The following is a 27,092-nucleotide window of genomic DNA, read 5'->3' on the forward strand; positions in this document are numbered from 1 at the left end:
CGGCTTTGGACAGGCACAGGTCCCGCTCCTGCCTGGGGAGATCAGAGATCGTTATGCTAATGCGGGCACAGGCCCACACCTAAAGGGCGCATGGAACCTCGGGATGCTTAGGAGAAGCAGCACAGCTGGGCACGGCCTCTGCACATGACTCCAGTTTGACCATGACAACAGCCACGGATGGTCCTGGGGAGCAGTTGATGGCTTTCTGCGCGATAATGGCACCCCAAACCCTTTGCCTCTTCTGCATTGTGTGTGGTGCCTGTGCCTTTTATCTGTTCCCCTCCTACCCACCCCCACCCCCCTTTTAAAGACATCCTGTCAAGTAGGCCAGGTCTACACTGCTAACTTACTTCAGTACAACTACGTCGTTCCGGGGTATGAAAATTCAGCACCTAGTGAGCTGAGCTCTGGTTTCCCTCATTGTCTTTCTCAGGCCCCTCCCTTTTTAACTCTTTGTCTCCCCTCCCCCACCAAGCCAACCTGTCGGTCTCCACTGATGGAGGACAGGACACCAAATTCCAAACTCTGCCAACGTTCTTTCTGGGCAGGGGTGACAAACATGGAGAGCCCCTCTTTCCACGCCCCACCCAGAATGTCCTAGGCTTACCTTACCATCAGGCAGTTTAGGTGCAAACTAGGAGGCTGGTACAAAGGATTTTTAAATATATTAATACAAACAGTTTCCTGACCTTTAAAAAACATATCCACAAAAGATGAGGAGTCAGTGGATTTGTATGTTGCCTTATAACATGAGAAGATCAGTGAGCACCACACTGAGCTGAGACAAGAGAACAAGAGAGGGAAACTGACTATAAACACAAAGGGAAACTAACCACAATGGCTTCACCATCCCAGCTGGGTGAAGTGGAAAACAGAAACAGACCACATCAAGGGTGACATTCAGCCCAGCACAAGGACTAAGCATCACTTAAACCCTGGTGAAATGGACTGTTAGCGGCTCCTCAGCCTTGAGCAGCCCCATGCACAGGGGTGAATTTCACCGTTGTGACATTGCAGTCTACATGATTTTATGAAAATATGCTAATGAGTGTGACTATAATGTAACTGGAATATGCCTCATGCAACAGGTCTCTTGTAAGGTATCATTACAAAGCTTATAATCTACTGAGTGTGGTCATCCTAGTTGTATAAATGCATTACTCTTGTATCTGAAACTAGAAATATGAAATATAACTCTGAGGGCCTATAGTAATTATGCAAAGTGTGGGCCATTAATGGTGGTTTGGAATCTTGATGGCTCCCATCAACCAGGACAATTGACTGTGGATGGCTCTGTTTGCAGGCAGGCCTTCCTGTCAGTCAGGCTGGAAGGAATGAAGGCTTGGGGGGGTCTCACAGGCTATGTGATCATGTCACCTGAACTGGAATCCATCTTTAACCTGGTGCCTTCCATTGAGAAGGAGGGGTGGAGACCCAGAGAGACAAAGGATTCCCACCTTGTGCCAAAGCCATATAAGGGGGTGGAACAGAACAAAGGAGGCAGCCATCATGAGAAAACCCCTAGCTACCACCTGAGCTGGAACCAGGGCTGTATCAGGGGAAAGGACTGTGCCCAGACTAGGAAGGTGTCTGGTCTGAGATAGAAGCTTATTGAAACATCTGAGGGTGAGATTTTACCTGTATTCAGTTTTTATTACTGTACTAGACTTAGACTTGCATGTTTTATTTTATTTTGCTTGGTAATTCACTTTGTTCTGTCTGTTATTACTTGGAACCACTTAAATCCTACTTTTTATATTTAATAAAATCACTTTTTACTTATTAATTAACCCAGAGCATGTATTAATACCGGGGAGCGGGGGGGCAAACAGCTGTGCATATCTCTCTATCAGTGTTATAGAGGGCGAACAATTTATGAGTTTATCCTGTATACGCTTTATACAGGGTAAAACGGATTTATTTGAGGTTTGGACCCCATTGAGAGCTGGGCATCTGAGTGTTGGAGACAGGAACACTTCTTAAGCTGTTTTCAGTTAAGCCTGCAGTTTGTGGGACGTGGTTCAGACCTGGGGCTGTGTTTGCAGCAGGCAAGCATGTCTGGCTCAAACCAGGCAGGGTACTGAAGTCCTAAGATGGCCGAGAAAACAGACTCAGAAATAGTTTAGGCACATTAGGTGGCATTTCCCAAGGGGTTTTTCTGCGATCCAACCTGTCACAACCGTGTCTGACAAAAAATCCCTTCAGTTTTCTGATTGTTTTCCGTTGTGGTGAAGCTGAGGGCTGTTAGGAAAACAGAGGAGGAAATGTTCCTGCATGTCTGCTTTTACTCCCAACAGCATCCTTGCCTCGCGATGTGATTATGAAACCAGGAGAGAACATACCGTAGCCCTGGCATCTCTCAGAACACATTCCCCAAAGGCCCTGCTCCTGCAACCAGGACTGCTTGGGTCACTCAACTGGGACAGGGAGACCAGCCTTGTTAGCATCTCTTTCTGTCTATAATTCCACTGGGGCTTCACCCTGGCAATCCCCAATCAAGGGACAGTGGAGCTGAATGCCAGATTGGGGCCCAAGCTAATTATTTATTGCAATGCAACAGAAATGCTTGCCCCAGGCTTATAATGCTAAAAAGCCTCATGCTTCCAGCTCTACCCCAGAGCTTGCACCCCTGCACCCATTGACTCCTGAGGTGTTGTGGCACTATCCATCCCCGGGGAGAACCCGATTAGCATGCATGGAGGGGCTCCATCATCCCCCATCCCACAGCCCTGCAGTTTAATGATGGCAACTGGAAATGTGTACTGCAGCCCTCTGCTGCGACCTGTGGCTCCTCTAATTAACGGTAGCACAACAAGTCCCGTTTATCACCACCTTGCAACGTCTCCTGAATCCCCTGCGCCGGCCCCCGCTGAGAGTTTAATTGGTGCCTGGCTCATCAGCAGGTGGGAATGGCAGGCGCACTGATTCAAGGGATATCTGCCAACCGAGGCCGGGAGGGCGACAGCAGCCAGCAGAGACGGATGAGCTTGTCAGGCGCGGTGCACCAGAGAACAGATTTCTGAGCTGTTTCCTGGCAGGTTTTGGCGCTCGCCCTCCACCATTGTGCCTGAACTCGGGCAATGACGGAGCTTTTGCTGCAGTGGGACTTGCTCTCTCCTGAAACCCATCTCCCTGCATGTCTCCTCCCTTTTAAAAAACACCGAAATCTTCTGGTTATTTTGTCAAGAGATGTTTTTAAATTACTGCCACAATTGCTTGACTGCTCTGCTCTGATTGGATTAATTTAACCATCTTGTCTATAATACTGCTGCGGCCAGACGTTCTTTCATTGAGGAGTGAGAGATTGTCTTATTTACTGTTGTTCAGAATCCTCAGGGGGCGTGGGGGGAGGGGGGATTTATAGACAAAATTATTATCATGGGACATTTTTCACACCAGCCTCCCTTCCCCATGAATGTGCCTCCTGCCTGCCCATTTCAAGGGGGATCATGCCAACGTCAGTGGGTCAGTCAGGGCACCGAAACAAGTTGCAAATTCAGGTCAAAATCAGTTGACAGTTTGGGCTGAAAAAATGCTTGAAGCAGGTCAAAGCAATTCCTTTCTGCCACTTCTACATGGAAAGCATTTAGGCTTTATCGTGAAATTTAGCGAATTAAAAAAACCAAAGAAATGACCCAAAACTAAACAATCCCCTTCCCCCTCCAAGAAATTGTTTCAGGGCAAACAAAATCTTTTGTTCAACGCACAAAGAGGGGCTTTTCTAGATGTTTATCGTTTTGGCGAGAAAAATAAAAAATGCTCCGTTTCAGTCTGGATTGCTGACCCCTCCCACCCTCCACCGACACACCCGAGCCCTCGGCTGGCCACGTCCTTCCCCAGACATGGAGCTCCAAGGTGCTAACCTTCCTCCAGCTCCTCCACTCTCTAACCCCCTCGAACTCCCCACCAGGCCAGAAGTCAAATGACCCCCAAGTGCTTGCAAGCACCCCTCCATGCCTCTCCTCGCACAGCTGGGGGAGCGGCAAGTGCTAGTCGGCCGGTGCTGCCGTCTCGACAGGGGTGCAGCTCTTTGCTGCCAGAAGCTGAGGGGCATTGGCAGGCATGCGTGGTGGGGCTGTGCCTCTCGCGTGGGCCCCAGGGTCCCCTGCCCAGCCCTCCCCCTGCCACCTGCTCCTGCTCTTGTCAGGGAAATGGAAAACATGCTGGAGCCATGTGCCAGCCCTACTGACAGGGGAGAGCAAGGGGAGGGGACAACAGCCAGCTCCAGCACCAGGCTGCCCTCGCTGTACAGAGCTACCCCTGAGGGAGCTCTGGAGACCAGTTACACCAGTGGGGACACGAGCGCTGCCCTCCTGGGGCTGGCTGCACAGGGCCACACACCAACTCCCAATTCTGAAAGGAAATAATTAGACCTGGGCAGGGAGGCCTGGGTCGATTATTGCAATGAGCCCATCTGGTGCCTGTCTGTGTGTGTGTGTCCGTCTGTCCATCCACACATGCATTTGCCCAGGCCAATCCATGCGCTCCCTCCCTGCCCTGCCCATGGTGAACTGGAAGCTTCCCCTGGCCAAGGAGACGGGGCTGGCCTGACATTTTAGCGGAATTCAAGCTTCCACTGGAGAGTCCTTATGGCTATGGAGAAAAGGGTCCAAACATGGCCTGGACCAGCACAGTGCAGCTCCATGGGCACAGGTGGCATGCAAGCCAGGGGACACGGAAGGGGGGATAATCAGGAGAAAACACCCCCTACACACAAAGCCAGACTCAGGCCCCCTGGTGTTAGTCCAGGGGCTCCATCGCCCAGATACACCCCGGTACATCTCACAAGCTTCGCAGTGTAACCGGCCCCAGCCCACGGGCTGCTGGGAGTCCCAGGGCCCCAATCTCCCTCAGCTATTTGCTAGTGCCAGGTACACCATGACTCGGGTCCAATAAGTGCCAGGGCACATGGGTCAGTGTGACGATTGTTGACCAGAGCTGCAGAACACAAGGAGCAAATACCCTCAGACCAAGGGCTCAATCACTTACTGCTAATGATAAAACCCAGCAGTTCCCAACTCAGCCTCTAGGGGCAGCCCAGTGGAGGGGTAAGCATGTTCCCCGAGCTCCTCGAGGCTGGTACCCCAGCTGCCCAACCTCATCCGTCTCTCTGTCAGGGGGCAATAAGGGATCAGCTTGTTGTTCCCTTGGGCTGGATTCCCTGGTGTCTCTTCGTGCTGCTCTCCCTTGATGTGACAGATTCCATCGGCTGCGAGCTGTGCCCAGGGGGGTACACAAGCCCTGCAACTCTACCATCCCTATCACACATGCCCTGCTCCTGCCTGGGACTGTCACATGGTTAGATCAGACCGACCCGTCCCCAGGCTGCAACATATACAGTCACTTCTGAGAGCCGCCTGCCGGGGGGCCCCCACCACTGCCCCCTGCTAGAGCTTCCAATTTCCTGCTGCTGCTGCTGCTGCTGCCCTGCCAGCGAGCTTTCCAGCCAGGGCCAGCCCATAGCCTGCCAGCCACCTGGCCTTCCCTATGCAGCCAGCACCCAGCATGCTGAGCTCACACCCAGGCTCTGTTCTCTCCCAAAGCCTCGGGTGGTGGAGGGAGCCCAGCAGCGAGCCAGCAGGCTAGGCTGAGGCGGTCCAGCTGGGCAGGATGTGTTTTCATTACGCAGGGAAATCTGCGGTTTTGACATTTGTTTCTCTTTCTAATCAGGACGAAAAAAGAACAGCATCCAGGAAAGGCTGGAGAACAATGCATTTAGGGCAATGGAAGTGCTGCATTTCGACAGAAACAAAATGTTCCCTTCCCATTTTAGCTTACGTGATGGGGTATAACATCTTTTTTAAAAAGGAAAGCTGATTTGAAAGGGAAAATCGAAATGTTACGTTCCCAAGAAAAGGTCAAGGCGAGACATTTTCACCTTATCAAAGTGCTTGAGTCCAATTTTTTTTCATAACGAAATTTCAGCAAGATCGACCTGTTTCCGGGAAACGTTTTGCATCTCCAAAGCTGCAGTTTCCAATGCAAAAATGTCCAACCGGCTCAGGTGGTCAGTCTTTGGCTGGGAGGCCTCTAAGGGTGTGTCTGCACTGCATTGTAAATGCAGATCTGCGGGCCCCGGGCTTGTGGACACGGTGTTTCCAACCCCACGCGTCAGCATCCACACTGCATTGTAAACCCGGGCTTACAATTGCTGGGCCTGGGTCTCCCAGCCGTGCTAACATGTCCATACCTGACTCAGGTCTGTGGCTTGAACTGCGGATGCAAAGCAGCAGGGCTTGGGCCCTTATTTCAGCATGGCTCGGGCTCTGACCCTCCTCCCCTAGCAGGCTCCTAGGACCTAGGTGCTTGCTGACCTGAGTCAGACTGATTTGTGTGTGGATGGAAGGGGGGCTTGGGCTTAAACCAGAGTCAGAACCTGTGCTCAGTGTGCTGTGTAGACATATTCTAAGGGAAACGCAGCATGCAGGTGATGCAATAAGATGCGCTCTTCCTCTTGAACCCATTCTGAGCCAGGGTAAGATGCATTGTGCTTTCAGAGGACCTATCAAAGCAAGGTCCTCAGCACTTATGAAGTGGCCTGTGGTAAATGGGAGAGAATATTTTGCCTTCGCTTCCTGTCCTAAACTCGCTGTGCCAAGTCACTGATGGGGTAATGACAGGTTCCTGCCCTGCTCCCCATCCCCCAGAGGCAGCTGCGTCTCCCTGCTGGGCAAAGCAATCATTACATACGGCACTCTGGAAAATCACCTGCCTGCTTGCAAGAGGCGCTGCAGCAATCAATACATAATAACTGTCCCTGCTCTGGCTGGTGCCAGAGCCACCTTTCAAAGCGCAATAACAGCCCGTGCCACTGGGTTCAGTATGGAGTCCGAAGGAACAGCACCTCCCACACGAACACCCACAACCGTGCAATTGGTATTTGCCAGAACACTGAACACCACTTCCAAAACAGGGCAGGCAGGCAAGCCTCAAAAAACCCAGTGGGAATAGGTAAGAGCCCCTCTTCTCCACCAAGATCTCAAAGCACTCTACAGAAGGGCTGGTATTATTATCCCCAATTTACAGCTGGGGAAACTGAGGCACGCAGGTACCAACATGCCCAAGACTTGCACAGCAAGTCAATGTGAGAGCTGAGAGTAAGATTCAAGAGTGTAAATTCCCAGTCCCCTACTCTCCAGTCTATGCTCCCTCCCAGAGTCAGAACCCAGGCATCCTGGCTCCTTCCCTCCTGCTCTAACTTGTAAACCACACTTTGCCCTGAGAGCTAGGCATCGATCCCCAGATACACAATTCCCAGTGCCTTATTCTAACCACTAGTCCTCACTTCCTCCCAGAGTCAGGCACAGAACCCAGCAATCCTGATCCCGCCACCCCCTTCTAACCACTGAACAGTGTTTCTGCATGCACTAGCTGCGCAAAGGGAAAAAATTCCTCTTCTAGCATTTCAGAGCTCATTGACAACGAGCTTTCTCTGCTTAAATTGCCTCAATCAGGCCTCGCCTTGGGGGTTGCTTCTTATCTAGTTTTATTAAGCAGTAATTATCTCCTTCCCAGGAGTTTGTCAGGAGGCAGAGTTCAGAGTTGGTGAATAAATAAAATGCAGAGGATACAGGCCAAGATGTTTATTGATCCACAAACCTTTTAGTTCCCGCTTTACTCCACGGCAAAACAAACAAACATGACTGCTGTTCTTCCATGCCAATAACTAATAAAATACATTTTTAATTTCTAAAACCCTTACACTTAACTTTCACAGCAATGTAATGGTGTGTGATAACTAGCCAGGCCCCAAGCTCTGCCACGTAAGGACCAAGAAATCAGAGCTGAAAAAACTACCAGGTGGAATGTAGATTCATAGATTTAAAAGTCAGAAGGAAGCATTTATGTTCATCTTGTTTTGACCACCTGCAGAGCACAGGTCAGAGAATTTCACTCAGTAATTTCTGATCAAGCCCCATAACTTCTGTCTGAGTGGTAGCATGTCTTTAAGAAAGATGCTGTCTTGATTTAAAGAATTCAAGTGATGGAGAATCCATCCCATCTCTAGATAAACTGTGCTGGTGGTTAATTACCCTTGCTGTTACAGGCGGGCACCTTATTTCTAATCTGAATTTGTCTCACTTCAGCTTCCAGCCATTGGATCTTGTTCCGTCTTTTTCTGCCGTTTACTATCAGAAATTTTTTCCCACATAGGAATTTGTAGATCGTGATCAAGTCACCTTTTAGCCTTCTGTTGGATAAACTTATGTGAGCTTCTCTAGTCTCTCATTATAAGGCACGTTTGTCGAACCTCAAATCATTCTTTTGGCTCTTTTCTGGACCCTCTCCAATTTTCAACATCCTTTTTGAAGTGAGGACTTTAGAACTGAACACAGTATCCAGTGATGGTCTCCCCATGCCATGTACAGAGGTCATATCATCTCCCTTCTCCTACGTGACATTCCCCTGCTTTTACATCCAAGGATCACATTCACTCACTTAGCTACATTGGGAGCTCATGTTCACTTCGTTATCCACTATGACCCCGTCCTGTTCAGAGTCACCGTTCTCCAGCATACAGTCCCGCACCATGCACGGGTTCCAGATGTGTGGTCTTGCATTTGGCTGTGTTAATTTCTAAACACCCATCCTACCAACTGATCCAGATCAGCCCCGTATAACTGACCTGTCCCCATCAATTACCACTCCACCAGTTTCTGTGTCATCTGCAAATTTTACCAGCACAGGTTTTATAATTTCTTCCAGCTCACTCATAAAAATTTTGACTAGCACTTGACTGGGATCAGATCCCTGAGAACCCCTCTAGAAACACCCCCGTTGGATGATGATTCCCCATTTCCTTCCCTCCTACAATTCTCACTACCTTCTCCCCTCTCACAGACATAGAAGTTTCTTGTCTGCTTTCCTCCGCTAACCTCTCCGCTTGCTCCAGTGACCCCATCCCATCTCCTGATTTCCCTCCTTTACTCTTCTTCTTAACCTTGCCCTCTCCTCTGGCTCTTCCCCTCACAATAGAAAACCCACCATTGGCCTCTGCAACTACGGCCCCATTTCCCTCTCCTCTCTGAACTCATTGAACGTGCTGTCTACAATCACTGTCTGGAGCTCCTCCCGCCCAGTTCCCTCCTAGACCTTCTCCAGTCCAGCTCCCACCCCTGGCCTACACTGAAACCCTCAGCCGGTCGCCAGTTACCTCTTTCTCGCTAAAGCCCAGAACCAGTGCTCCCAATCCTCACCTCCTTGACCTTCAGTTGCCTTTGAGACAGTCGGCCATATCCTCCCTTGGCTTTCATGACTCCGTGGTTCTCCCCCTCCCTCTCTAACTGCCCCTTCATTCTCCCTGGGAGAATCCTCCTCACCCCCACCAGCTTTCTTGGGTGGGGTTTCACAGGGCTCTGGCCTTGGTCCCCTCTCTTCTCTCTCCACCTTATCTCTGCATAATCTCATCCACAAACACAAGTTCAACTCCTGGCTCACAAATCTACCTCTCGCCTCCAGACCTGTCTCCTGTTGTTCAAACTAAAATCTCAGTCCATCTTTGTCAGATCCCCTTAGGGGGCTCCAGACATCAGCTCAAGCTCAAGGTGGCTAAACCAGAGCTCCTAATCTCCCCCGCAAGTCCCTCCTGTTACCTCCTTTCTCAGGCATTGTGGACAATAACATCATGCTGTCTGGCATTCAGCCCTGCAACCTGGGCATTACCTTCGACTCAGGCCCTTCTCTAGGTTCTCAGGGGCTGGCTGCATTTAAAACTTGCTGATTCCTTCTGCATAACGTCTCTGAGATACGGCCTCTCCTCCATCCACACAGTTACAAGTCCCATCCCGCTCTCATCATCTCGCAGCTCAATTACAGCAACAATCGTCTCCCTGGCCGGGACAAAGGCTGTCTTGCCCCGCTCACGTCCATTCAGAGAGCTGCTGCAAAGCCCAGTGTCGTGGCCCGTCACTTTGACCACGTCACCCCTCTGTTTGCATTCTTCTCCGGGCAGTACCAGGTTTACAATGGCACCAATGGTGCCGGGCCCACACTCAGAAGGGGCCTCAGCACCCCCCTTGGTCCTGCCTGCCCCACTCTGCCTGCACTCTGCCCTGAGGCCCAACTCCACCTCTTCCCTTCGAGGCCCTGCTCCCTGCTCACGTCTCTCCACGCCCTTCCGCCTTGCGAGCAGCAGGCGGGGCCTCGGGGGTAAGAGGCTGAGCAGGGGTGAGGCCTGGGGGCGTAGCGTGGGCAGAGCAGGGGGGAGGCGGGGTCTGCAGGGCAGAGTAGGGGGGAGCAGGGCCTTCGGGGCAGAGTGTGGGGGAGCAGGGTGAGTGGGGCCTCGTAGGGTAGTGGGGGGTGCGGGGCCTCGGGGCAAAGCGAGGCCTCGGGGGTGGAGCAGGGACTCGGGGGTGGAGCCTTGGGTGGAGCGTCAGGGCAGAACTGGGTGGAGCAGGGCCTCAGGGCAGAGCGGGGGGGGGGGGGGGGGGCCCAGGGCCCACAAAAGTTTAATCCAGTCCTGTCTCTGGCCACCTCCTTCCCTCTCACATCAAAAACAAGCAGCTTGTTTTCCCTTTCAAGGTCCTTCCAGGTGTATCCCTGCCCCACCTACCTGCTCTCATTCGCTACTGAGCTGTCAACTCCCGCCTCCAGCGCCCACATAAGTTTTCAGACAAGCACTTTTCTGCTTTCTCCCAGGCCACCTGCACCAGGGCGCGCTCTCATACCACTCTGCTGCCTCCGAGTGGCCCATCGGGGGATTAGCTTGCCACATAGTCCCACGCCCTGTCCTGCGGTTGCTCAGCCCATCATCCCGCTCACATGCCTCTCTCACGCTCCTGGAGCCACAGCACTTTCCTCTCCATGGCCTAGCCCATGGTGTTCCCCCCTTTCCGGGGTATTACCAAAGTCTCCTTCGCAGATGTCTCCAGCAGTCCCCAGATAGGCTCCTCTAGCATGCCCCTTGTGGCTTGGAGGGGAACCTGGGCCCATCCTCTACACCAATCCAGGGATCCTCGTCCCAGCAGCTCAGGGCTTTACTCTCCCAGCACTTGCTGCTCCTTCCCTGGACTGCTTCCTACACTGCCTGTTACAGGCTGCTACTTCCACATCACAGCCACACACACCCTGTTGCGGGGCCCTGGCTTCATAGCAGCCCCACCTGTTTCTGCCAAGGTGAGCTTCTTCCCCAGTTAAGCCTCATGGCATCCTAGCCTCCAGGTGCAGACAATGGCTAACTGACCTCTCTTGCCTATATTAACCCCTCCAGGGCTAGTGTGGGGTGAGCACCCCATCATCACTGCCCCACACAGCAAGTCAGTGGCAGTGCTGGGAATAGAACCCAGGAGTCTAACATTCTCTTTCTTGCTCTATCCAGCACACAGCACGGGCTCCCTAAGGCAAAGTGAACACATTTTTCTTGCAAAGTCACTTGTTTAAAAATCTGTCCCTGTCACCAGGGAATGGTGCGAGAACCGTTTGTCTAGTGAGGCTGGAAAGTCTTTGGGTCCAGGACTGTCTCTGACTACGCATCTTGCAGCACTCAGCACAGTGGGCACCTGATCTTGGCTAAAGCCTGTAGGTCTGACTGTAATACAAATAACAACAGCTGCTTCCTTATTCCCTTGAAGAGTGAAATTTCCCCCAAACGTCACCAGCCTCCTACTTCATCCTGCACTGGCAGCAGATTTAAACCCTGAGATCTCACAGCCCCCAGAGCTACATACAGGAGCCTTCTACCAATCACAGTGGAGAGGGGAGATTCCTGGCTCTGAGACCCTCAAGCCATGGCAGCAGTAGGTAGAGAAATGCTATTTTTGGCCATTTTTAAAGGTTCCTTAATAATACATTAGTCTAAAGACTTCACAGGGGGAGGAGACAAAAACGGTGTCAATAAAGCTTCTAAAACAGAGATTTTCTGGAGCATGCAGCATACAGGCAGGGGTGGGGTCTACATATTCATTCATACTGTCACCATTCAAGGGTAATGAGCCCTTCCCAAACACATGCCAATAAAGCCTTTTTAGCAGACCATCAAGTCATCTGTATATAAATAATACATACATAAATGTGTATATATCTATCTATCCCCATACATCGCTATCTATCTATTATCTATCCCCATACACTCCTATCTACATACACCCTATCTATCTATCTGTGTATCTGTCTAACCCCATATACCCCTATCTATCTATCTATACACACACATTGTAGTCCTGTCTATATGGCCGGCCATGTGTCTTTTGTATGTTCTCTTGGGCACCGTAACCCCAACTGTGGCTAATACCAATGACACTGATAGCACCTGCTGAAGTTAAGGGTCTTTCCACATAACCCCTGTGTCCTCCTGCCCAGAATTTCCTGGGAAACCCACTTTCTGAGCTGACGGTGCCATCAATCTCTCCAGTCTAAGTGTGTGAGCTCTGCTTCCTGCCACCCCAGTGACCATGGCACAGAGACCTCTTGGCCCTTTGCAACGTCTGGTCTCTGAATAGCCCTGAACCTGCCTCATGCCCCAGCCCGGCTAAGAATGTGGTGTGGAGAAATCTCAGGGCCATCCATCCATAATGCCATTTGTCAGCTCCCAACACAATTTCCATGGCAACAATGCAAATGTGAAAGCATTCCATAATCATTAGGGAGCGGAGCTGAGCAGTATAAACAGTGACTGCAGTAGATTACATGCCTATTATGAACAGTCGCGGCTTCTGAGCACTGGTAATTATACCTAATTGTGCATTTAATTGTGTAATTGAAAACCCACATATAGAGTTCAGCCTGGGCTTCTTCCCTGCCCCCCTCCAATGTATGGGGAAAAGCAACCGGGGCAGAGCCTGAAGCCGCAGGGCAGTGCTGGGCCTGGGCCTCTTTGCAACCATTCATGCCCCACAGTCATGCACTGGCTGCCACAGAAACTGCGCACGGACAAAAGCTTCCTGGGGACACGAGAAGCAGGTGGTCTCCTCCCTCCTGGTGCGTCAGCCATACCGACACGGCAGGCGCTCGCTGTTTGCCCAGCTGTCCAGAGCGGGGGGCAGCCTGACATTCCTCCGACCGGCTAGGTGTGAGGCGGGAGCATTGTCCAGCCCAGAGCTAGGCCCAGCTGGGGAGAGGCAGAGCCGTGTGGCGCCTGAATCAGGAGTGAACCCGGGGCAGTCAGGGGGATGTGATAGCAAGCTGGGGGAGTGGAAGCAGGATCAGGCCCATGGAGAGAAAGAGGGAGCCCCAAGAGGACACAGACTGAGATGTATAGAGGTGTGGAGCGGATGCTGACATTGCTGCGATGGCCATATTCTGAGCAGCGCCGGGGAGCGCTAGGGCAGGCTCTCAGGAGGGCGGCTGGCCAGAGTGGGGCTAGGCATGCCGGGGAGCTGGGAGGAGTGAGGTGCTTGGCTGCAGTTCGGTGGTGAGAGCAGCTGCCCCAGCGATGGTGTCACAGCTGGGCACCAGACGAGCAGAGGGGCAGCGGTTGGCAGGAGCCACGCGGCAGCCATGGAGCTCGGCGGGCACTGAAGGGCAGCACAGAGGGGGCCCCCAAAGAGACTGAGCCCTGGCCAGGGGGCCTGCTGGGGCACCCAACTGCCTGTGACAGAAGAATGAACGACATGGGTCTCAGGTCCCAGGCCGGAGAAGCCCCAGCCCTCTTTTGGGGGCCCTCTAGGTGTTCAACAGGGGCTATTACATGGTGTGAACAGTCGCTGTCTAACCATGGAGTGCAGGGGATTTGCCAGCTTCTCTGGTCATTGGAGCTGTGGGCCTGGGTGCTTCTCAGGCCCCAATGGGTGCTAGGTCCAGGGAGGCACCACAGGGCCAGCAGCACTTTCCTCTGTCAGCACCCGATGCCTCAGTTACCATGGCACTCAGCATCCCCACGTGGATCCTAGGTGCCAGGGGTCGGAGGAGGGGGGGTTACCTTGCCCCCCAGAAGAGCAGGTACCGGAGGAAAGGGAAATGGGCTCAGGAAGCCCAGAGGGAGAGCAGGTCTGGGGCAAAGGGCAGGCTCATTACACTCCCCAGGGGAGACTCCGGCTCTAGCTGGACCCATGTGACCCAACAGGTCTCTCCCATCCTCCTGCAACTGCTTAGAATCATAGAATACCAGGGTTGGAAGGGACCTCAGGAGGTCATAGAATCATAAAATATCAGGGTTGGAAGGGACCCCAGAAGGTCATCTAGTCCATCCCCCTGCTCAAAGCAGGACCAATTCCCAGTTAAATCATCCCAGCCAGGGCTTTGTCAAGCCTGACCTTAAAAACCTCTAAGGAAGGAGGTTTTTCTAGTCCAACCCAGACCAATCCCCAATTTTTGCCCCAGATCCCCAATGGCCCCCTCAAGGATTGAACTCACAACCCTGGGTTTAGCAGGCCAATGCTCAAACCACTCAGCTAGCCCTCCCCACACTTCCCGCTGGTCTATCTCTAAGCACCTCCCAGAAGGGGAAAGGGGAGATTGGATTCAGTGTGCCCGGCCTGCTCAGGCCCCAGCCACTTTGCCAACAGGGCCAGATGCAGCGGTGGTTTCTGAGACCACGGACCCTTGCCCATGGAGCAAGGGAGACCAAATAGCTCACATCACAGAGCCAGCCACAGAGCGAGAGTAATGTGCAGGGGTGTTGTGGGGGTGAGGACGGGCAAGGGGGCATAAGTCCACGCAGGTTGGGACGGCTCCGTGAAAGGGTGACGCAGTGCCGTTAGCTGACACGGGCAGTGTGCTTCGGTTTAGAAGGGGTCTGCATGAGAACACGATTGGTGACGATGGATGGGAGAAGCAGTCAGTGCCCAGCGAAGGCCACAGGAGTGGGGAAGGAAATGCACATGGCGAAAGGCTGGAATTGCTGGCAGAGTGGAGAGGGCTGGGGAGCCCAACAGGAGACACGGGCTGTGGTGTAGGCCAGGGCAGAGCTGGGCAAGGCCTCAAAGGAAAGTCTGAACTTGACAAAGGGGGAGGCCCAGAGGGGAGTGGCAGGGTCTGAGTGCTGGGCCTGGGAGATCATTTTGGACAGCAGGGCAGGGGAGAGATGTGGGTAACAGGGAGGGCAGAGAAGGTTCACAGATTATAAGGCCAGAAGAGCCATGCAACCATCCAGCCTGCCCTCCATATAGCCCAGGCCAGAGGGCTTTCCGGAGTTAACTGCTGTCTGACTGGAGCAAAGCTTTAGAGAAACATCCACTTGTCAGTGATGGAGAATCCACCATGACCCTTGACAAGTTGTTCCAATGGTTAATTGCCCTCACTAGAAAAATGTAACCTTTAGCTCTAGCCTGAATTTGTCTAGCTTCTACTTGCCCTGGCTCAGGCTACTCCGTCCTCTGCTGGACTGAAGAGCCAATCACCAAATATTTGTTCCCCATGAAGGTACTTACAGACCATGGTCAAGTCACCCCAAACCTTCTCTGCGTTAAGCTAAATAGCTGGAGCTCCTGGAGGCAGGTTTTCTAACCCTTTCATCATTCTGTGGCTCTTCTCTGACCCCTCTCCCATTTATCACCACCCTTCTGGAGTCGTGGGTCCCAGAATGGACACAGGATTTGAGCAGTGGTCACGCCAGAGCCAAATGCAGAGGTAAAGTAACCTCCCTAGCCCTGTGCGAGATTCCCCTGATTATACACCCACTGGTCATATTAGTCCTTAGGAGGAGGTGACAGCAATGGAAGCAGGAGGCACTTACAGACCGGGCAGGGTCAGGCGTCAGGAGAGAGGGGAAGGGCTGGGTTATTATACGTGAGGGAGGAAGAAGTGATGAGGCTTCTCCCACCCAGTGACATAGAGCAAGCCGTCCCATGATCCCCCCCGGAGTCCCCGCTCTGAGTGGGCCGCATTATCCTCCGAGCAGCCCAGTGACAGCTCTGCAGGCCTCCTCACAGTGCATTGTGTGCTGGCCACGCTGCCTTTGCTACCCGCTGTCTGGGGAGCTGTGCCCAGAAAAGCAGCAGCCCTCCCACGCCAGTCAGGAGGCGCGGCCCATCTAATCCTTGCTCCTGCCCCCAGCCTCCCAAGGGTAGGAGCCTACGGAATGAAGGAGGGAAGGCCGAGCCCACAGACTGCTCACCATGCAGATCATGTGCTGGAACGGGGCCAAAGAGGCCTTCCCAACGGAGCTAGGTTATGAGCCGCAAGAGCTCACTGAGCCCTGTCCCAGCCCGGGATTGACATGTGACACACTGGCCTCAAGATGGGCTCAAGGGGCTGTCTGGAGGGGAGGGGCAGGGGCCTGGCTGGTGTGATTTCTTTCTGTCAAGCTGAAAAAGAAACTAAGACAAAGGAAACACTGGATCCAAGTCACCCCGAGGGGCTGCCACAAACTGGCAAGGAAAGAGCATGTCCCGCCTGCCTCCGCTCAGCCAGCTGCACCCACGGCACTCGCAGCAGCTGTGCTGCAGGCCCTTATCAGGGACAAGCCCTTGCATCTCGTGGGGCCATTTACCGCTGGGCGTGGCAGGTGCCAAGCATAGCCGTGCTGAGCTGCCCAGGAAGAACACTGTGCTTCGTTGCCCCCGGAAATCCTCTCACCCTACAGCAGGGGCGGGCAAACTTTTTGGCCTGAGGGCCACATTGGGTTTCGGAAATTGTATGGAGGGCTGGTTAGGGGAGGCTGTGCCCCACCCCCACCCCGTTTCTCACCCCCTGATGCCCCTGGAACCTCCTCCCCTGTTTGTCCCCCGCCGCCCCATCCAACTCCTCCTCTCATTCCTGACTGCCCCTGGGAACCCTGCCCCATCCAACCACCCCTTCTCCCTGTCCCCTGACTGCCCCCCGCTGCCCCATCCAACCCCTCCCCTCCTTCCTGACTGCCCCTCCCAGGACTCCTGCCTCCATTCAACCCCCCTGTTCCCCGCCCTCTGACCACCCCGACCCCCCACCCCGGACCACCACCCTGAACTCCCCTGCCCTCTATCCAACCCCCCTGCTCCCTGCCCCCAGCCCCCTTACTACGCTGCCTGGAGCACCGGTGGCCGGCAGCGCTATAGCCGTGCCACCTGGCTGGAGCCAGTCCCGCCACCGCGCAGCCCAGAGCACCGGGTCAGGCCTGGCCCCAGGAGCTCGCAGCCGTGCTGCCCAGAGCATCGCGCCGGCAGCACAGTGAGCTGAGGCTGCGCGGGATGGGGAACAGCAGGGGAGGGGCCGGGGGCGAGCCTCCCAGGCCAGGAGCACAGGGGCCGGGCAGGAGGGCCCTGCAGGCCGATGTGGCCCGTAGTTTGCCCCCCTCTGCCCTCCAGCCTGCGCTCTATCTGTGCTTTGTGCAGCTCCATGAATGGCGCATCTCACTGCAGCCAGAATCTCACCAGCTGGACGCAGCAGATCCTACCGTGCACTGGGCACTGGCCAAGGAGCCAGGGGACCCGGGTTCTATGTCCAGTTCCTGCCATCTGACTGTGGGCAAGTTACGTCTCACCTCTGTCTTCCCTCCCTATTTAAAGTGTAAGCTCTTTGGGGCAGGGAATGTCTCTCACTCTGTGTGTGTGTACAGCACCCTGCATAAAGGGTCCCGGATCACAGTTGCAACCACTTGTTGCTACTGTAATACAATTAATAATAACTTATTTTACAGATTGGACTGATGCCCATCGCCACAGGATTTGAGCACCTGCTAGATTAATAGAGTGCCGTTGGGGAGTCATTAGAGGGCTGCTTGTGTAGTTTTTTTCTCCTCTGGTGGGAGGGGCAGGATGGAAGCAGTGGCTATAGTGAGTATCACTGAGAGGCAGCAGGGCTTGCTGGTACCTGGAGTTTTCTTAGGCTGCATCCCTTGGACCCAGACAATGCACTTCCTCATTAGCAACGAAGGTCGGATTAGCTCTGTTCCATTGGCCCAAATCATGGTCTCCATCTGCTCTCACACTAGTTTTACACCGATGGATCTCCATTGACTCTGGTGGAGTTATTACTGATTTGCACTAGCGTGTGTGAGATCAGACTCAGGCCCTAAGGACAACCCTTATGGGGGCCCTCAGTTGTGGGTGGGTTAAAAAAAGTACCAACTGATTGTGGCTGCCAACAGTCTGCAGACCTTGCTGGTATCAATCTGAACAGGAAGTAACTTAGCCCAGGGACCCTCCAGGGAATGAAGTGGGAATGTCCTACAGGAAATGGAATTGCTGCTCTGGACACACTGCGGTGTCTGGGCCTAGGACTCGGGTGGGCCTGCCCAGTCTATCTGGTACTACAGCTAACAATCTGGTCCTTGAATGCTCCTCGGACGGCAAAGGAACTGATACTTCTAAAGCAAAAAACGCTGCATACCCCACTCACCAGAGGCTGGGGACTGGACTGAGTGACCCAGCCAGAATGGGGCAACACCTTTCAAAATACTGCCTGATTTTAGACTTTTTTCAGGAGCAACAGATAGAATTTCCTTGAGGTATTAGATCTACTAGCCAGACTGGGCAGACCACTGATCTATGCAGGAGCCCTGATCCTAGAATTTAGAGAAAGAAAAGACCTCTTCCTGATGTCCTCAGAGCTTCAGTGACTTCACTGGGAGTTTGGGGTACACAAGGACTGTATCCTGTCTCCAGCAATGGTGACACTTCAGGAGATGATGAAAGCCCTCATCTCACATACCTGGACAAGGACAAAGAGCAGCCAAAGGGCAAGTGGAAAAGCACTTGGGACCACTGTCACCAGGACAGACCTGGAAGCATGAAATTCGATTCCTTTGCCTGAGCTGGCAGATCTGCCAATGCTTGTAAAAGTTCATCATGTTGATAACATTTCCCAGCCATAGCCCTGGACTCAACAATAGTCAATTCGGATATGAGAGGGAAAGCGATGGAACTCTTTCTCAGCTCCGCCCACAATTCCGGTTGGCCTGGAGGCTGATCAATGGTGTTGGCATTCAGTCATCGCCAGGAGGCTTTAGTCAGCAAGCTCCATTGCAATGGCTAAGAAGCATCCACGCCCAGCGGAGCCATTGTCTCTGTGAGCAGGTGCACGCAGAGCGCGCAGCATCAGGGCAGGGTGGACAGGGCTTCTTTTCATTCACGAGGGCGAGCAACTTCTTCTTTTTTTAAGTCAGTTTAAATTCTAAGTGCCAATCCAATGAGCAACCAAGAACCAGCCAACCCCACCCCCTTGAGTGAATTCAGCTCTGCAGCTGCACCAAGAAGTGCTCCTGCTTATCACTCATTTCATAGACCCTGTGTGCTTGAATAATTCTGGGACAGCATCAACACAAGTTTCGATTTCATTACACTCATCATGATCTTAACTCTCTCGAGCCAGTCCCCTCCAGTCACATCTCCTCTCCTGCCCAAACAATGTATTATGTATTTTACTCTTAACTGTCTGCTTTCTCGCCCTCTGCCTTTTATTTAAAATTTTTCCCCACATGATAAAGCCTGGTACTTTTCACCTCTTAATCTCACAGCAGTTTACAAAGGTGGGGGAGTGTCATTAATTGCTTCTCAATGATGGGGAGAAAGGGAGTGGAACGTTACCCAGGGTTACATGGCAAGTGAGCGACAGAGCTAGGCACAGACCCAAGTCCTAACTCCAGCTGTTGTGCCACCTCCCCTGAGTCACAGTGCCTCTCTGCCCTGGGTAACTGTTCATATTCAGTAAATAGCTTCATAACCGTTTTCAAAAGTGACCTCTCATTTGGGGTGCCTGTTTTTTCTGCATCCATCATGAGACCCTGCAGCCTGCTTTTCAGAGGTGCTAAGCATCCACAGCTCCTGGTAACTTCAACTGTGCAAGTCACTTCACCTCTCTGGGCCTCAGTTTCCCCAACTGCAAAATAGGCCTAATGAACTTTGTAAAGTGCTTTGAGATGCCTGGGTGGAAGGTGCTATGTAGCAGATGTCGGGACTTCCCATCATAGGCGCTGGAGCACCCACTGGGAAAAATTAGTGGGTGCTCTGCACCCACCGGCAGCCAAGCTCCCCTCCCCCCCGCCCCACCTCCTCCCCCACAAGTGCACTGCGTCCCCGCTCCTCCACCTACCTCCCAGCGCTTCCTGCCACCAAACAGCTGTTTGGCAGCACTTAGGACTTTCCAGGAGGGAGTGGGGAGGAGGGGGAGATGCGGCGCACTCAGGGGAGGAGGCAGACAAGAGGCGGGGCAAGGGCGGGGACTTGGGGGCAGGCAGTGGAATGGGGGTAGGAAGGGGGTGGGGGCTTTGGGGAAGGGGTGGAATGGGGGCAGGGCAAGGGCGGTGCAGGGGCAGGGGTGGGGTTGAGCACCCACCGGAAACAGTGGAAGTCGGCACCTATGCTTCCCATACGAGGAGAGCTGGCTACACTGCAGCTGGGAGGTGTGATTCCCAGCCCAGGTAGACAGACTTGTGCTGCATCGTAGGCAATTCTTTCTGTCGGGCTCTCAGCTCAAATGTCTTTGCCTAGTTCCCAGGGAGCAGCTATACCCCAAAAACTGGCTCTGAATAGAAGGAGAAAGGCAGAGAACAAGCCCTGTTGCTGCTTGCAACAGCTCCCCATGAAAAAACTTCACGTCACAAAACTGATAACAATACAGCATTTCTTCCAAGACTGTCCCCTGCTGGCATGCTGAAGGGAAAGAACTTGTAAGACTAGTTGTGACAGCACCACCTGGTGACCTCTGCCGTCACAGGCATACGGGGACAAAGCCAGGCAATCACTTTCACAGCCTGGGTGAATGCTTCCAGGGCACGGCCTCTCCCCCAGCACACAGTATCTCCTCATGCAACCCAATAGACCATGCTTTGCATCTCACCTGCCTCACCCCCGATGCCTCCACTGACAAAACGCTGCGCTTTAGACCTCTGGTGAGTAGTTAGATGGCTTAATCAAATGGAAAGTCCAATTCTCCCATGTCATTTGGGAAGCGGAAAGTGAGCAAAACACTGTCAGGTAAAAACTCCCATCTAATTACAATAACAACAACATGTATGTTACCATAGCGAAAACAAAATCAGTTAGGGAGTAAGATTTAAATAATAGCAACAATGAGTTATAGAGTTTAAGACCTGCGGGAACCACCAGAACATCTCTCTGACCTCCTGTAGATCACAGGCCACCAGCACCAAACCTGACTCAATGAAACAAGGCAGAGGTTAAAACACCATAGGGGAGGATTAATATCACACACAATAAAACCCAGGCTGGGGCAGCTAAGAGGGAATTCAGATGGGCTACATATTTCATTACTTAAAAAATGAAATGAACAAGCCACTCATCGTCCTCCAGTCACTCTTGAGTGTATTTTCAATCCCAGTTCCCCTCCTTTCACCTGTTTATGGCAAGCACCAATCACCACTGTGTCTATCCAGGTGCTCACAGAACCACCGCCTCTGAGCATCTCCTAAACATTAGTGAACTGAGCCCCGCCACAGCCCCCGGGAGCTGACCTCTCAAATGTCCCTTGTTTCGCAGGAAGTCACTTGTTCCCTGCCCCACTCTGCACAAATCTAGTACCCCCTGGAAATTAGTGACATCAAACATAAAGACTCGAGGAGCTGGAGTTATAGAGAGAGCTATTTGCGATGCAGGAAGGCATCCTGCAGCATTGTGAGCTTCCTGCCTTTGTAACCACCCCGGTGAGGTAGGGGTGGAATTGTTAGCCCCATTTTATACATGGAGAACAGCGGCCCAGAGCCGGGGTGTGGAATAGGATTTCCAGTCTGATGTTAGCATGCGCTAGCTAACACATGCTTTCAAAGTCGATATCAAACACACTGCCCTAAACCCAAGCTAAATGGGCAGAGATATAGCACCCAAGGCAACCACACCTTTAAATCTTAGCCAAGACAAGACCAGAATGGGTAAATGATTTGACCTCGCTGACTCAGGAAGTCTGTGGCAGAGTCAAGAATTGAACCTGGCTCTCTGTTCAGAGCCTTATCCACAAGGCCAGCCATCCTCCTTCCTCTCCGGCTTCTGTCTCTTCCCCTCTGCCAGCTCGCTCTGTCTTTGTGAGCTCATATTTGGTGCTGGGGCACCCTCTGTATGGACGGTCCCTTCCCGAGGGGCTCACACCCAAATCCTCAGCACATAGATCATTTCTGTCACTCCCGCAATCTGACACTTGCCACTGGTTTTGCTCCACCCTCTTCGGCAGTGAGGGGGACAGCTGTCCAATCCATGATTAGTATTTATTAGATGTATTACAGTAGTACCTAGGAGCCCGAGTCCTGGACTAGGACCCCATGGTGCTAGGCACCGGACAAACAGTCCATCTTTTACTCTGGGCCAATCAGAGCAGCAGTATGATCGTAACACAATGAGGCGGTTTACTTTCCCATGCCCCCTCGTGAACTGGGCGAATGGAAACCTCAGCATGGTGAGGAGCCTCTCAGCAATGGGGGGCGAGGAGAGGGGACCTCATTATTCTCCCTCCAACTCCACAGTCCTGCTTGGTTTCCTCCATCTCCCCCTCTTGCTCAGGCTCTCCGTTGCCTCCACATTCCCATCACCCTTAGCCACAGGAGGGCCGAGCTGCTGCATCAGTGGGCCATCTTGCTTTTTGCTTTCATCTCCAATTCCCCCTTCTCTCGGGACCCTTTGATAACGAACAAACATGATCAGATAATTAGCAACGAGGCTGGGCACCCGCCAGCACCATGCGTGCACTTGCCCCTCCCCCCTGCATTCTCAGGTCTGGACTGAGTAAAGCCCCAGTCTGAACCGCCAGAGCCAAAACCCAATGGACTGCCTTTTGCAAAACCAAACCCAGCTGTGCTTTACCAACCACGTCACCAGTCCAGCTTCCGGGCGGCAAAGCTCCCAGCACCTCCCATGACATTAATTAGTCTGTTTGCTCTGGAAACTACAGCTGCCATTCACGTGGCTTGTAGCCTCCTGAACAGCACCCTGATTCCTGATCTGTGTGCTGAGGATCTGGGGCTCATCCCTTACAGGGGCCTTCCCGCAGCAAGCAGCTCCTCATTGGGGCTGAGAAGACATTTCCCCCACAGGACATAGGAGTATTTCACCTTCCTCCAGAGCACTGCGAAGGGCCAGCTGAGTGTATCCAAACAATTCTATCTTAGGTGGAGGCTGGGCTCACAACAGGAGCTGGGCCAGAGGCTTCCAGCAATGGACCTTGGTGATGGCCATTGGTAGAGTTCAGCCCTTCCTAACTTCTTCTCTGAGATCTTAAATCAACCACATTAAGGTCTCAACAGAGATCGTACAGTCAGTAAGTGTTACCCGCTGTCCTTAGCTCACCCCACTGTTCCTGAACGCTGCATCTCAGAAAGATCACTCCCTGTTTGGGGCCTTCCTCTGGGATCAGTTTTAAAACCATGTATCACCAAGGTACGTGACAATGCCTTTCCAAACCATCTTGGTCCTGGTTAAAATATATACGATGGGTCTCTTAAATTACCCAATAAACAACAGAGGTTGGTTGAGACAGAGCCTGTGTGGTCAGTGGGGTAAATCTCTACTGAAGATCTCCTTCTAAGGGATGGGTGGATTTTCACCTCAAACCACTGGGAGATTCTTGGTTTCACTGCCGCAGCATTGGGACACACTCAAAATACATCTGCTGGAAACCTTGGCCCAAATTTGGCCAGCATAAAGTTTTACTGTTCAGACATAGCAGCATCTTTTCCAACCCTCGGAGCGCAGATGGATTTCTTTTCCCCCTCTACAATGTATAACCTTTTCATAGAATCATAGAATATCAGGGTTGGAAGGGACCTCAGGAGGTCATCTAGTCCAACCCCCTGCTCAAAGCAGGACCAACCCCCAACTAAATCATCCCAGCCAGGGCTCTGTCAAGCATAACCTTAAAAACCTCTAAGGAAGGAGATTCCACCACCTCCCTAGGTAACCCATTCCAGTGTTTCACCACCCTCCTAGTGAAAAAGTTTTTCCTAATATCCAACCTAAACCTCCCCCACTGCAACTTGAGACCATTACTCCTTGTCCTGTCCTCTTCTACCACTGAGAATAGTCTAGAACCATCTTCTCTGGAACCACCTCTCAGGTAGTTGAAAGCAGCTATCAAATCCCCCCTCATTCTTCTCTTCTGCAGACTAAACAATCCCAGTTCCCTCAGCCTCTCCTCATAACTCATGTGTTCCAAACCCCTAATCATTTTTGTTGCCCTTCGCTGGACTCGCTCCAATTTATCCACATCCTTCTTGTAGTGCGGGGCCCAAAACTGGACACAGTACTCCAGATGAGGCCTCACCAGTGTCGAATAGAGGGGAACGGTCACGTCCCTTGATCTGCTGGCAGTGCCCCTACTTATACATCCCAAAATGCCATTGGCCTTCTTGGCAACAAGGGCACACTGTTGACTCCTATCCAGCTTCTCGTCCACTGTTACCCCTAGGTCCTTTTCCGCAGAACTGCTGCCTAGCCATTCGGTCCCTAGTCTGTAGCGGTGCATGGGATTCTTCCGTCCTAAGTGCAGGACTCTGCACTTGTCCTTGTTGAACGTCATCAGATTTCTTTTGGCCCAATCCTCCAATTTGTCTAGGTCCCTTTTCTCCCTTTAACAACCTGTAAAATTTGACCCTAAAACAAACACCAGCAATGCTCTTTTGGAGCCCTGGATGGGTGAAAAGGGAACTGACCCCAGCAAAGAAAAAAATATCCAGGTGGGTTTTTTGTACTCTTGTCATAACCGCACACAGACATTCAGGCACAATTTTTATAATGAACATGCCAAATCTAAGATCAAGACTTTGCAGAGCAAAATGCCATGAGGGAGGAAGTTTTATGGCCCGGGAAAGAAAAGGTGGTTTCTAATAGAAATGACAGAACTTTAATTGGAGCATCACTGGTAAGTTCCATTCTAATGAGAAACCTTTTTCTGTCTTACATTGTGTCACAGAGCATTGCACACAATACCCAGGTAAGCCTCCCAGACAATCACCAGCTATTAGACATCACTGTTACATGATTCACTTTCATGTTTCCCATAACCCAGCATGAAGACATTGGCTTCCCCTTATATTTTAAAATTCATTCACTACTTCAGTCTCTATTGCACAACCCCTTGGGATGAAAAACTAATAATGCAGCAAGAATGCTAACGTAACCTCACAACATTGCTGTCATAGATATATACTGGCTACATTGCCTTTGTAAACAATGCTTTTTATTGACCATACCTACTGCAAGCAGGATATTAGGCATCTTGTAATATTCCTGCTGTGATCAATAGCAATGTTGCAGGCAGACTGGCCAAAATCTCTGGAATTTCCCCATTTTCCTAGCCCTGGGCAAGTCTCTGTTAATCCCAGGATTGCCACAGAGGTGATCCAAATTCTAAGGTGTTTTTCTCCATCTGAGTTTCCCATCTGTCCAGGAAACTGCCTGGATAATTAATTATTACCTTCCTGAGTTTCCTTTCATCAGAAACCCTCCTGATATCGCACATGCTTGCATCAGCTGGCCCCTGATACTGTACCACTGTCACCAGGCTGATTAAGATTGATCTGAGCAGGGTGAAAAGCACGACATATAATTATTGCAAATATCAACAATCCTATTAAAAGGAGATCTGTTTATTTGCTCTCTGGCTCTCTCCAGAACATGTGTGCCTCCCAAAACTACCCGCCCCTCTGTGCAGTCAGATTGATCCCGTCAGCAGGCAAGAGAGTTCACCAAGTATTCGCTTAAGTTTTGCGCCTGCCATTTTCCTGGCAGGTAAAAATAAGAGGTTCTGAGCATGGAGGCCTGGGACCCAAAGCCCCGGTGACAGTTATGCAAAGGGGCCAGATTTCAGTTGCAAACAAAGATCCCACCTGCTCCGAACTGACTCCAGGGCACCGAGCACACAAGACAGAAAACTGCTTCCGAGGGGTTTCCATCTGCAACTCCGGAGCGCCTTTGAGCCAGCGTGGGGGGAGAGGGTCACACTTTGCGGGGTTGTATTTAACCGCCCCCGGCCTGGCCTGGCAGCAAGGTCACATCCCAGACAGAGTGGTGAATATGATCGTGCACAGCAAGCCACAAAGCACAATAAAGCATGATGAGCAGGCACAAACCCTGGTCTTACCAGCTGAAGGCAGCAGACTCCAACCAGCGTGCATCGTCCATTGCATTTCCCCATGGTTTCCTGGCTGGAGCCTTGGATTTTCCCCACACTGGATGAGCGCTGTCTTCCTCCAGCTTCAGCAATCCTCCCTTTGCCAATAAAAATACCCCTCAGAGAGCATCAGGAGGAAACCCGCAGCACGCCTTGGTCTCCAGCCCTTTGCCAGACCCAGTACTTGCTTCACAGCAGCACTCCTGGCTTTTGCATGCTGCCAGGATAGCATAGAAGCAGGAGCGGCTCAGAAAGGGGCATTTTTCTCCCCCCACCCCTTCCTTCTACAGCTCTGTCTGGACTTGCCACATTTCCAAGACGCAGGGACAACAGCGGATGATCAGATGTTGCCATCCATCTCCCAGGAGCTGCTCTGCGATGGCTGAGAGAGAGAGAGGAGCGAGGTGGGGAGGGGGGACGGGAGAAGCAGCTCCCCTTGCTTCGCACAATTTTGCATGGAAGATTGGCTTGGAGCTCTCAAGCCCCTTCTATTGTTCCCCCCACCCCCCGACACAACCAGGATTTGTGCCCCTAGGGAGAGGGGAAAAAGGGAAGGGCAAAAAATGAAGAGCTCTTGGAAAAGGCAGGAGAGGCAGAGGAGGAAGCCAGGCTCAGAGCTGTATTAACAATCAAAGCTGGGGAAATAATACATTCAAGCAGCTTTCCCTCTAGGACCACGTGGCTCTGGCTCTTCTCAGGGCGTGGAGAGACCAGACCAGAGTTCTGCACTCTGCACCTGAATGGATTTCTTCTTCCTCTTCATTCTGTGTAACAAAGGCTCCGCATGCCTTGAACTTCAGCCCTGTCTGCATCTGAGGGGCTGGGCTACTAAAGAAACGCATGGTGCGGATATGAGGTTTTGTTTGTTTGCTTATCTCGCTTTGTATTTTTAAGTGCAGATCCTCGTTCACAGGATGAATCCTGGATCCAGCTGGCACAGTTGGAAAGAAGGAGATTTTTAAGACCAAACATTTCCCAAAGCAGCCACTTGTTTTTGTGTGAGAGGCTTTCTGGGTGTTGCAAATCAGGCACTCAAAATCAGCAACCGGTTTTTGAAAATGGTGCTGTGACTGTCTCATTGAGAAAGGGGCATAGTGAGATCAAAAGCCTTCATTACTAAGAGAAGGCCTCACTCTGATCTCAAACTGGGGTAATGCTGCAGCAGCTCTCCTGAGGGCAATGGATTT

General features: G+C 52.1%; 1 protein-coding gene across 1 annotated transcript in view; it reads right to left on the reverse strand.

Moving 5' to 3' along the window:
• Window positions 1-25,809, reverse strand: part of NKAIN1 (sodium/potassium transporting ATPase interacting 1) — a 205,754-nt gene extending 179,945 nt beyond the window's left edge. Inside the window, exon 1 of the mRNA XM_073317792.1 lies at window positions 25,622-25,809. Within this exon, the coding sequence (XP_073173893.1) occupies window positions 25,622-25,687 (66 nt within the window). The 5' untranslated portion in view covers window positions 25,688-25,809. The remainder of the gene's footprint in view (window positions 1-25,621) is intronic.
• Between the last annotated feature and the right edge of the window lie 1,283 nt (window positions 25,810-27,092).

The sequence above is a fragment of the Lepidochelys kempii genome, chromosome 19, assembly GCF_965140265.1.
Source record: "Lepidochelys kempii isolate rLepKem1 chromosome 19, rLepKem1.hap2, whole genome shotgun sequence".
Lineage (NCBI taxonomy): Eukaryota > Metazoa > Chordata > Testudines > Cheloniidae > Lepidochelys > Lepidochelys kempii.